At 32.9% G+C, this 13,067-nt stretch overlaps 1 protein-coding gene across 2 annotated transcripts in view; it reads right to left on the bottom strand.

Annotated features, from left to right (window-relative positions):
- The window catches only part of LOC146750825 (thialysine N-epsilon-acetyltransferase-like), a 41,083-nt gene that overhangs the window by 14,093 nt on the left and 13,923 nt on the right, over nucleotides 1–13,067 (bottom strand). For both annotated transcript variants that reach the window (XM_085500304.1, XM_085500309.1), the window contains exon 2: nucleotides 4,820–5,050. In XM_085500304.1, the coding sequence (XP_085356430.1) occupies nucleotides 4,820–4,934 (115 nt within the window). In that variant the 5' untranslated portion in view covers nucleotides 4,935–5,050. The remainder of the gene's footprint in view (nucleotides 1–4,819; nucleotides 5,051–13,067) is intronic.

The following is a 13,067-nucleotide window of genomic DNA, read 5'->3' on the forward strand; positions in this document are numbered from 1 at the left end:
AGCAGAGTTCACATTCACATAAGAAAGTACATGCAGTCCTTCTTCTGTTAACTAGGACTGTTTCTGAAAACGAGAGTCGATCTATTTTTAATGATACATCTTTCTCCTCACTACACTATCAGCATTCAAAATACAGCATTTTTTTTAGCAGCAACATGTTGAATTTAAAGCGATGATTACCAATGAGTTGTGTAAATGCATATCACTCTACTAAATGAGCTAAGCAGGTGATTTGCGATGGAATTCACCATATACTCCACTATGATACATGCATGTAGATGTACATATCAAGTGTGATATCTACAGGTCATTGCTCATTGTCTCAGTCCTTCGTTCCTTGTTACCACACATTGGCTTCAAATATTTCAAGTTTTTCCCATTAAACATAGTAGCTGCCGGTAAATACAAATACAATGTGTGTGGTACATACCTAAGGTCAAATAAAGGTAAAAACCATTTGCTATTTAGCAAAACACATGCACCTAATATTTATTATGGCTATTAATAGCTCATTCTAATGTCACTGACATGATGTCAACATAGACCTCAGGTTTCTTCCAGAAAACAATTGATTACGATTCAGAATGATAAATGGCACATGTGAAGCGGGGTGTGTTCACTATTTTAGAAATACCGGACATCACCTCAGAATGCATGTATCATTCTCAGATGTTCTATAACATTTGTATTTTGTTTGTGGTTGTTTTTTGTTACTGGGGTAATTACCGATAATTTCCCTATGTAACTTTAGCTAAATGATCTACAGTTTGGTGTGTTATTTCCACTTCAATAGAACTCAGAGAGCTAGATTAACCTCATCACCTGTCTGTGGTTATATGATTATTTGTTTTGATAACAATAGCTTACACTGTGTCTTAGTGACAGATTTATATGATATTATTCAAATTGCTGCTAGGTTTTCAGCAATAAAATATTTGTGATACGGTTCAGCACCTAGAAACCAGACAATACTACAGTAGTATGCTTTGTTTATAGCCTAGTCCAATGAATACTCATTGATTTAAAAAGTTACAACAAGGTTAAAATTCAAACTATAATTTTGTTGAAGCAATGCTAAACACTCTGAATTATCAATAAACTAGATATAATTAAAATTAAATTTGGGTTTCAAAATGTTAATTAATATATTTCTTCATTTTTTTTGTCAGATTTTCAAACAAATATATCAACATAGAAAATCAGATAGCATTCAGTTCTCAAACAAGCTCACAAAAAATAGGGTAAAAAGATAATGAAAATGATTACAAAAAGGCTACTGAAATCTGTATAATGATCATAAATCGCCTTTTTATAACACTCACATCAAATGTGTCCAATCCAACAGGAAATGTGCCCAATCCCACAACCAATTTGCCGAATTTTACACCAAATGTGTCCAATCTCACACCAAATGTGCCCAATCTCTCACTGAATGTGCCCAACCGTACACCGAATGTGTCCAATCCCACACCAAATGTGTCTAATCGTACACCAAATGTGTCCAATCGTACACCAAATGTGTCCAATCGTACACCAAATGTGTCCAATCGTACACCAAATGTGTCCAATCATACACCAAATGTGTCCAATCATACACCAAATGTGTCCAATCATACACCAAATGTGTCCAATCCCATATCAACTGTCCAATCTTACACCAAATGTGTCCAATCCTACACCAAATGTGTCCAATCCCATACCAACTGTCCAATCTTACACCAAATGTGTCCAATCCTACACCAAATGTGTCCAATCCTACACCAAATGTGTCCAATCCCATACCAAATGTGTCAAATCTTACACCAAATGTGTCAAATTCTATACCAAATGTGTTTAATCGTAATGTTGGATCAAATGTAACCACTACCAGACGGCCCGCTTAAGGATCATGAAACGAATCGCCATGAACATGTATCCTAACAAGTTGTATATACCAAATTTGGCTGCCAGTCGGCCGTCTTTGATCTGCTTGTGAAACAAATTATAATGAACATGTATTCTAACAAGTATAATGTATGTACTGAATTTGTACAAAAACTGACAAAGATACCACATTTTCAAAAAACTATATGTGCTGACATATAGGATTGAATCACTAAACCACTGTGTGTGTATATGTGTCACATAAAGTACTGAAGCATATGCAAAGAATGAACAAATTCAGTGCAGATGGATGGACAAACAGACAAAGACCAAATTATAAGTTCCCGTTCCCAGGGACTACAAAAAGAAATGTCGACCACTGAATAATAAGTGTAGAAATATTCAACAGAAAGAATGCATTAACATTATAGAACTTACAGACTGTCAGGCTGTTTTGTGAAGATGATGAGGATGAACTCGTGTTAATTATATTGATTTCTTTTTCATTTAGTTCGATTTACACCCAGGGTTAATTTGAGGTGAAATGTTTCTACCAGTAATCACACATGTACAATAAGCATTGAAGCTATTCTACCATGCTCCAATGAACTTTAATGTTAAATCGGTTTCAGTCTACTACTTTAGCTGTAAATGAAAAATCATTCATGAGATTTCACTTTCAATTTTGCTTAAAGCAAGCATGTATTATCTCATTGCAGAATGAAAAACGTCAAAGTCAAAAAGTATTACCCATTGTGAAATGTTGTGAAAATTATTTAACATTGTAAGTTGACTCTTTCTTCATGTTGCCTATTTTATAAATATTCCTTAACATTCTAGGTAAAAAGAAATCAAGTTCAACTGTTACATGAACACCCATCATATGTACCAGTAATCTAAGGTTGTTTCTCTCATTAGTCTTAAAAGTAATATATTTGTTTTCAAGAACAATAATCAATGCTACAGTAATAATAAAATTGATCAGAACTCAAATATTTGAAATCAGAAATAACAATAACTGACATTTTTAGTATTATATGTAATCATTATTATATCATTATTATAATTATTACATGAAAATGCTGTTACCTGGTAGTATTCTCATAGTATATAAGTTAGTTTAGGTATCCCTTTTGGAACATTTCAAGCTTTCCTGACACCTCAATTGATGTACATTTTATGTTTATCGTAGTCGCTGATGCCTTTTTAAGAATACAACATATTATTGTGACTAGTGTGAATGAGAAAACTCCATTAGACATTGAGCTGGTATCACTATGAAAAGTGCTTAATAATGCTTCTTTAATGCTGAGTTAATCTTTCAAAATTTCCATAGAAACAACTCTTGTGAGCTAGGATTACCATATTTATAAGAATACCATATTTACTATATTAGAAGCCAATCTTAAAATGATTAAAATATGTCTTATTTGTTACCTCTGTCATTTACGTTTAAACACATGCACTTCTAATAGAGTAAATACAGTATTTAGAAAAATAGCTATAAATAAATATATGATGAATTGACATTTTGGTAATATATATTGTCAGACAATTTGAAATATTACAGTTATGCAGGTAAATAAGGTAACATGACCATATATGGTCATCTGATACATTACTTGTATATCTTGTTCGATTAATTCATTATAGCACTGGATGCATGCCAAGCTTCATTAAAATGTGTTCACTTTAATGAAAAAAAATGAAAATTGGCTAATTATTATGCAATTTAGATAATTTATATGCATGGGATTTTAACCCAAACCAAATCAGGTCAGTGTATTGTCTCAGGATACCCATGAATCAGGTTCTCGAGATAATAGGGGAACAAACATACATACATGAACATAAGGCAGGCTAATACCAAATACTCTTATTGCATGCTACATACACTGGAGTCAATTAAATAGTTCCTGTTTTTAAAAAAGAGATCATGCCATTCTTCCACAGAAATCAATGCCAAAAGATGATATACAAACACCTTGAAAACAAATAAGTTATTTGCCTGTGAAATAGCATGATCGAATTAGACAACTGTCACAGTTTGCTACTATAAAGCAATGTCATTGTGTTTGTTTTTATTTACATGTCACTGCCAACAAAAATAAAGCCAATGAACATTACATTAAAGTAGACTACTTTTTTTGTTATTATGTGGAAATAACATCATTATAACTTTTCATCTGTTCAAGATGCCTACAATAGAATCAAATCAAGGCATTTCACTCTCGCCTGAAACCTAAATTAGAGTGATTCCTTAATTAGTATACTTACAGTAGTGTGCAACACAAAGGTTATGTCCAGTAAGTGTTCTAATTTAGCAACAGTTAATAGGTGATTTATGCCGAGCTACAACACACATATAATGTTACTACAATCTGGCTGTTACACATTATTTGAGATTGGCTCATGGCGGAATTATAAAGAGAATATTAAGTGTCGTTCAATCTATCATCCTACTAATCTTAAAACACCTTAAATTCAATGTTATAAATTTCAGTAGAATTATGATGTGTCATTATGTGATATTGTTATTACACTGTTAAAATGTTAAAACACCTATTATATACATTGTACATATGATAAATTCTATAAATCGAGCACACTATGAATTTCTGCAAAATTATATAATTATTAAAGTCCTTGCTGCTGCATTATTTATCCACACTTCATACTGTAAAATGACTAATTTTCACTGGGTTTAAATTTCACTGACTTACCATTTCAGGCATATTCAGTGGGTTTTAAATTCACGGTTTCCTCATTTAGATAATGTGTTCTATGCTAAATTTTACATATTCACTGTGTTTTAATTTAGCGCATTTTTCCAGTCAGCGAAATAAGCTAAATTAAAACCCAGTGAATAATTACCCCCTTTACAGTAATTCATTTTGTTGAAGCACACTTTTAAACTCATCACATTACAATTGTTGGCAAATACACAATATTTTACCTTCTTCTGTTATATTCACTTTATCGGCATACTTTTCATAAATTGCCAGTTCTTTGATGAGACTGAGAATGACTTCACAGTCGCTGGATTTCGCTTCTCGTACTTCGAATGACATAGCGACACTGCTGTATACAGTCACAGACACTTGCTTCACTGTCTACACAGTACTCAGACTCCTGTTCTCTGTAACATACAGGACAACGTCACTTGAATTTCAATATAGTTGGCTGTCTGCATGAAAAAAAAACACACGATAAATCATGCTGTTACTGTATGCTCATGTATCAACCCGATCTGCTATTCAAACAAGAGTATGTTACCATTGACTTCTGCACTGATGAATTCTTGAATTCCAGGATCACTAAGAGACAAAGGCATGGTCTCCAGGGATATTGAGAAGTATCAATTGAAAAGCCATGTTCGATACAATACATTTCGACTTCAGTATGTCAAACAACATCAAAGATCATTTGTATGCTAAAATTGTATGACACAGAATTAATTAAGATATAATCCTGTCACCCTATTTTATAATTATAAATGATGTCACAATGCATTATATAATAATCAATAGGTATGGTTAATGTGTAATAATCTTTATGGATTGGATAAGGTTTTGGCGGCCTGAGGTCATACGTCAGAAGGCTCGCCACAAAAGCTGTATCCAGGCTGTACAAATTTATCATAAACCTTATTGGTTCCATTAAGAATAAATGACATTATTTTGAGATACTGTTTTTTCATTTATTTTGAATTATGGTTCTTATTCTGCATTTATTACTGACAATATTCACAGAGTGGATTTACCGGTATAATGTTTGTACTTGGCAACACAACATCAATAAGACATTTGTATATACCCGGTACAATTTTCAGTAATAACTGTAACAACTCTTTTGAATCAGAAATCTGACCAGAATGTGTAAATCTTTCTATATCTGACAACTATGTATTTGTAGAAAATGTAATCAATGTTTAATACAGGCGAGCTTCCTGACTGCTGTCAAGATGAAATCAAATTTGCTCCTGATTTCAACTCCTGTGCAACAACATTTTCTGCAATTGATTTGAACCAGTTCAGAATACAGTGTTTTAACTAGATAAAAGAAATGTGTTTGTGCAAATGATGTCAAACAGGGCCTTATCGTTAATTGTTTTGGGACAATAATGAAATGGAATATGTTTTTGAAAAGTTCATATGGCATATTACAGGAATTATACCTGCATAAACCCACCATAACACATCAAAAGTGGAGATTGAATTAATTTTATAGATCACCTGTAAGTGTTTAGAATTACATGTACAAATCTTGAATGAGTCTAAGAACCTGAGTTCCAGAATATCAGTTACAATGTAACAATTGGCAAAAAATGTGATTGTTGATCAGTTTTCTTGGATGACAAAAAACTGAAAAAAAACAATTAAATGTTTAATACTGACAAATTAAAAAAATTGTTCAGGGTTTCCAGTTTGTGTAATTTATTTCAGAATGTCATGAACACCAAAAATGCTATGACATATGTTGAATTACCTGCACCCTGGATACAAGTATAATGCAGCTATGGTATGCAGCTCAGGATATGAACCCAAACAAATGTTTAAAGTTGGAATCAACTAACCAATGAATTATCTTACTTTAGGAATTTCAAAATTATTTGTATTGTACACAATAACATACCATTCAGTATCCATATAACACTTCATATTTTGTCTTCCACAGATTTTATAAAGTACCCCAAATTTATATGGTTTTATTAGGATATTTAAACAGTTTTAAATAGTAGTGTTGTCAATAGGATACAGAATTTATAGGTAAATGAGTCACTATTCTTAGCTTATTCTTACTTTTGGCAAAACTTTAATACAACATCGTCTGTCTATAAATACTACAAATTCATTCAAGTACTAAAGACTACAGCTGTAAATCTATGAGGAACATGTTCTAAACTTTTTGAATTTTGGCATTCCCATAATGCATCCTTGGAAGGAAAAGATGTATACGGTAATAATAACGGTTATTACAAGGATACATGTACCTCAAAGTATGTACTCAGACAGTACGCAGTGCATCGACCTCCGCTGCACATACTTTGAGGTATTCTCGTAATAACCTCATATTATGTTTTATCTTAAAATAAAGTATTTTACAGTAGTTAGCACGGATTTGTACACAAATCTAATCAGGTCTGTTGTTTATGATACGTAGCTGTGTGCCAAGTTTCATTTTAATCCAGTCAGCGGTCTTGAGATATTAGTGGAGAAGGAGTTTACATAGACACACATTCGAACACACATACGGACAGACAGCAGTCATCTGTATGACATTACCTTCTGTTTATGTTTTGCACACACAGGAGCTAAAAATGGCTCACAGTACTGCAATCATTTATATTAAAGTAAGGGTTTCACACTAACAATGTGTTGGCAATTTGTTTAGTGATTGTAATGCAGAAAACGTAGGTTTTTGGGTAATGGATCACAAGGTATTATAGGCCTGAGGTGATGAAGAAATAGTATACATGCTGTGAGGGGAGAGGGTAACGATTATATAAAAGTAATTGTCAAGCAATTTGTATAGGATAAATCACCTCATACACAGGATAGTCTGTGTACCTGCGGCCTCAACACTTTATCTCAGGTCAGACTTGTATCCCAGAAAAGCTTTGTCTGATTTTGCTACCTAAAACCATCAACATTTGAGAGTCTCACACATTAACAAGCATTCAGATATTCTCTCAGCATAGATATTGTTTTGGGGAATACCAGCTATTTATTAATTTAAATTTATTAAACAGTAGAAATCTATTTCCAGTGATATTTCAAATTTGACTGACGACAAGTATCAGCAAATAGTGTTATAGTGTTTGTCAACAAACGAACTACCTGAATCGACAAATACAAAATGGAAAAATTCTCTGACAACAATGGATTGGTATTTTAGCTAGCATTCACCTTTTTTTTTTTCTAATTTGTTTTTTGTGCCAGACGACAGTTCCGGACATTGAATGTACCTGTTGTCTTCCCTGACTTTTTTGTATGTGTAAATTGAAAGTGCTAGTACTGACACATTTTTGTCACAGAAGTCATATTCATGTTCAGGACTACATGAAGGGCTGTGTGACCATGTCTCTATCAAATGGCAATATTAATGCGCTATCCTGGCGTCAACCAGGCTCGGTCAAGTACCTGCGGACCTTAACCAAGGTTCCCCCAAAGTCGCATTCGTTAGTGAATGAATCTTGGGTCTACCGTCCATGAGTCTGATGTGACAACCATTAGGCTACCAGTGACCGCATTTATATTCTAGCTTTGCAAACATTGCAGTTTGAACTAATTACTAGCCAGTGAGAATTTTCAAATTTTGATCACTTTTTTGGACTTAACATCATAGTCTGGAAATTCTGCATAATAATAATGTCTTTATTGCAGCATTTTAAGTACAATTACTTTAGAATTCATTAGGTACAATAAAATATCCTACCTACTATGTATTCTACTCTATACTGCTATATATTACACTAATGCACCTGTAACCTGTTGGCCGCACGTTTTAGAAATAAAAGAATGTATAGTGTGTATACAGTTGAGCTGTTTTCAAAAAGAGCATGTCATATTATGTATACACATATAAGGCTGAGGAGAGACACCTGTGATATTTGTAGACAATCAAGACATAATGTTAGAACTGTCAGTCTTTTCAAAACTATTCAATGCAGGCAATCAAATGAGTTGGGTCAATGAAGCACAAATAACAGTATAAAGTTTCAAAAGATTATACTACATGATAACATTATTTTTTTCTTTTCTACAATAATTATAATAATGTCCCATGAATTCTGCATATAAAATACCTCTTTCACTGTTATAAATCATGTGCAGTTTGTTACTAGTTTGTTACAATGTTTACAAAGTCTGTCTTGAATTTGTGTTTCTGGCCTTTGGTGACAGCCAAATTTGTACAATTCAATTTGTAGGTTTGGGCTGCTCAACCCGAGTTGTGAAATCATTCCTGTTGTTCAATACATTAAAGTAGAATGAAATGTTAGTGTAATTTTTTAAAAGACTGTTTTTAATTTCAAGTTCTCTTTTTTAATTATCAGCTATCAAAACGTTTTTGTAGTGTTCATTTGTAATATTTTGAAATTGTCTCAATGTTGCCATGACATCAATTCTGTATTTTTACCTTAATTTGTGAAGCCCTTCTAACCATGAGCCAACCAACGTTGTTCATGTTCTTTGATTGCATGGTACTTAAAGTTATAGGACCATTGTTGTAAATATTTTGGTAATAATTAATTGCCAGAATTTGTGATCAATGGGAGTCTCCCAGTTTCAAGGCGGCATTCAATTGTTTTAGAAATATGTCTGTATAACTTAAAAATGAACTTTTCAGTTTTGTTCGACTGCTAGATTGGTATAGTGACTCCCCATATCTCGGATGCATAAAGTAGGATCTGTGAATGAATAGTAACAAACAGCTTGGATTTAATTTTAATGTTATTGTTGATACCATTATACCCATTTGCAATTGTGCTTTCTGATTTTCTTGCTTTATCTACAAAGTCTCCCCATGTTTTTTTGTAGGAATTCATTGGTATTGAATGTTACACTCAAATATTTGTTCTCATTTGTTTTGTTTAAAATCATATTTCCATATGTGAATGATGATTTTTCTGATTTATGTTCATTTTTGATAAAAATTCAGATTTTTGATTTAATTGTGTTCACGTCATGACCCCATTTTATAGTGTATACATGCAATGCATTGAGTGATGATTGAAGAGCTTATTTCGATGTACATGTAATTATGATATCATCTGCAAACAAGAGACTTGATATTTTTGTGTTGTTAAGCTCAGGTTGATCATCAGAAGATGTATTCAATACATCAAAAAGAACATTCATGATCATACTGAACATGCCTATAACGAGTTTAAAAAAATCGCACAACATTAAAACTTGGAAGGAATGGTACTAGACATACATATACCACCACAACCCTCAACTTTTTTTGTTCTCAATTTCTGGTTCCAGTAGCTGCTTGTATAGTATCAGCTTCTGCGTTATATAATTTCCATTACAGATTGCATATTACATGTAGATGAATGCCTATTTCTAGGTTAAAATGTCATCACAATGTAGATACTTCAACCAGCTGTAGCAGTGTACATATATGTGGGACAGATAAAACGTCTGATAGTGATGATAAAGGTTGGCCTGCCGTGCATCTCACTAACTTAGATATTACGTGCATTAAAAAATTACCCAAATGTTGCACTAGTACACAGCCTAAGGCCAGACTTTTATTATCCCTTGTTTCGCGAACCCGCCGAATGAACATGAGCCAAAAATGAAATAAAAATACAATTTTATTTCAGCGTAATTTCTCGTGCCGACACAAAATTGCTAAAAAAATATTATTTTATATCTTCATTTTTTTACCGCCCGCCTCATACCAAATCCAAGTTGCATTTTCGTTGGAGTATCATGATCAAAGTACCGAAGTCTCGTGCAGATGAGAAACAAGGTTAGGTATACATGGAATAAAATTGTATTTCATTTCTTCTCTCTGATCAATGATCTCACTTACAATTCTTTGAGAATCACACTAATCTAATGGAAAAAAAGAATTAATTTAATTTTTTTTCGCCCTCCTCAAAAAAATTGCCTTATAGAAACAAGGAATAAAAAAAGTCTGGCCTAAAGGGGAGGGGGCTATTAGAGCAAAATTATCCCAGCAACATGTACATCCCTCTAGATTGCAACCATTTCAGTTGCCATGGTGATTAAATTTAATGAATGGAGAGTAAAAAAAAAAATATTTAGGTCGACCTAAAAAATCTGGCTGGTGACAAACTACAAGCTTGTCAGGTCTTGGTGGTGCACATCTACCATAATTCAATACATTGCACACAGATTTCTTAGTATTTAAATTTTTGTTACATTTGCATAGCTAGCAATTCAAGTGATTAATCACACACTTTGCGAAAGAATGATGCGATTTAAAAAGTGAACTGATCCTGTTAGTGAATCATCATCAGGTAATGATGGCACATAAGATATGTACATGTTGAAAAATGAAATGTAGCCTGCTGAAGAGTCAGACTGTTAATTATGATTTTTAGCTAAATATAGCCCTCTACATTTCAAGATGTTGCTCACCAAATGTGAACGAATAAACGCCATGCCGAGAGAATAAATATAAGCAGGAGCTAAACAACGAACGTGAAAATTTAGAAAAATATACAGGATATACTTCTTTTGAACCCATTTGAACTACATTTGAATGCACATTGTTGTTCCTTCTAGTTTCGCACTTTCACAAGTACAGAATTAAAGTTGTTATGCCATGGCCTGTGAATGATTGAATTCTTACATATTCTACGTTGACAGCCAATCAGTGCCATTGTTTCAAAATGTTGTGGTCATACAGCTATTAGGTTCAGTTACAATTTTCTGCTACTATGCCCATATAATAGAATGTTTCCAAACCCATAAAGCTATATGTAATTCTATAATGGTTGGATTTTTTCTTTCTCATGTTTTCGCACTGTAAACAAGCCACTTCTTCATTACATTACCAAATTGTGTACATTATATTGTACAGTTTATTCTAATGGTTCTGGAAAAGGTAAGTGCATCCACTTAAATCTAATCACACGAAAATATTGTTTGTGAGCTATACAGGATACATACAAGTTTGTCAATCATGAATTATGATTTTATGTTTTTTGTACACAGACCAAGCATGGTACACAAATAGTTGTTTTGGCGACTAAAGTTCATTTGCAAAAAGACAATTGGCTACATCATTTTTTACTTGGCTCTCAAATTAAATAGCTACCATGATCCTAACATTAAATTTTAATGTAGAGTGTGGAAATATTAACGAGCTTAAACAACACCCCACATCGAACTGTCCAGTCAAATAACTATATTATTTTATTTTATTGAGGCGATTAAAGTCACGCCTGTAACTTTCGCATTGTAACCTGTTACCCAGGTTAGTGGGGTATATTTCTTTAGAGAAATGGAAATAAAATAATAAATAAATAACTAGCACTTTCATAAAAAAAAATTTAGTCGTAACATGTTCTTAATATTTTAACCCTCCTTAAAATAAATTAATCTCCCTTCAAAAAACTTTGGAAATCTAAATTTAATATATAAAAGCTACACAGAGTCAACAATGAAAGCAAATACCTAAGTTACTAGTACCTGACTACTTTAAATGTAACTACTAGTCTGGACTGCATAACTATGAAATTATACACTCAATACCTTCAATTCAATGGTCAGACAAAATAACTCCCAAACATTGTTCATTGTCCCAAATTCACAATAGACTGTTTGTAAACCTGAATCTTTTATTCTTGTACCATTTATTCACATGCTGGTTTAACTTTACATGAGCTAAAGACTTGTTTGTATCAGCCTGGTTAACCTATGAACTCGTGATCAGTTTTCATCTCTTAGGGTATGGATCAAAGCAGTACGTCAAACTCTACTGTTCTAACATTATTACAAACTGTACACCAGGGAAGAAAATGTCATTTTTACAAAATGTTAGAAAGAAAAGTTTAACTACTATCAGTTTACCACCAAGTACTGGAGGTAACATATTCATAATTTGCAAAATCAAATGCACCACTTGCACATAACCCCGGTACTCCACTGACGCAAATTAGGAGTGTTTATTTCATACTCGATCAAACCCTGAGAAATGCTGTAACTGCTTTCTTATATGCTTTCATACAAGCTTGAAAAACTTTCATTGACATGTATTAAGCAGGCACCTTAACAAATATCTTTGGAAAATATTATTTCATGTATTAACAACCAGGAGAATTAAGCGATTAACTCATGGATAACCACTGCTGAAATTTTCTTGTTTATACAAGGTTATGTGAAAGAGTGAGCCAGAGAATTCTTTAATCTATAATACAAAATGGCCATTAGTCAGCCATTTTAAACCAGATTCAAAAAATTAAAAAAAGTGAACCTAGTTCTTGAAGAAATGTCCAATGTACTGGTGTATGTATGTACCAAGTTTGAAAGAAATGCATCCACAATCGAGACGCAGTTCCGGAATGACAGAAATGCTTGATTTTGATGAATTTTAAGCACGACAAAGGAAGCTTAGAAAGAACTTGTAGATGCTGAGAGTATTGGAGACATACAAAGTACATATATATACAGCTCAAAAATTAACTCAGTATCAAATTTTATAATAAACACTTATTAAAG

Source organism: Saccoglossus kowalevskii, chromosome 1, assembly GCF_978046115.1.
Source record: "Saccoglossus kowalevskii chromosome 1, keSacKowa6.1, whole genome shotgun sequence".
NCBI lineage: Eukaryota > Metazoa > Hemichordata > Enteropneusta > Harrimaniidae > Saccoglossus > Saccoglossus kowalevskii.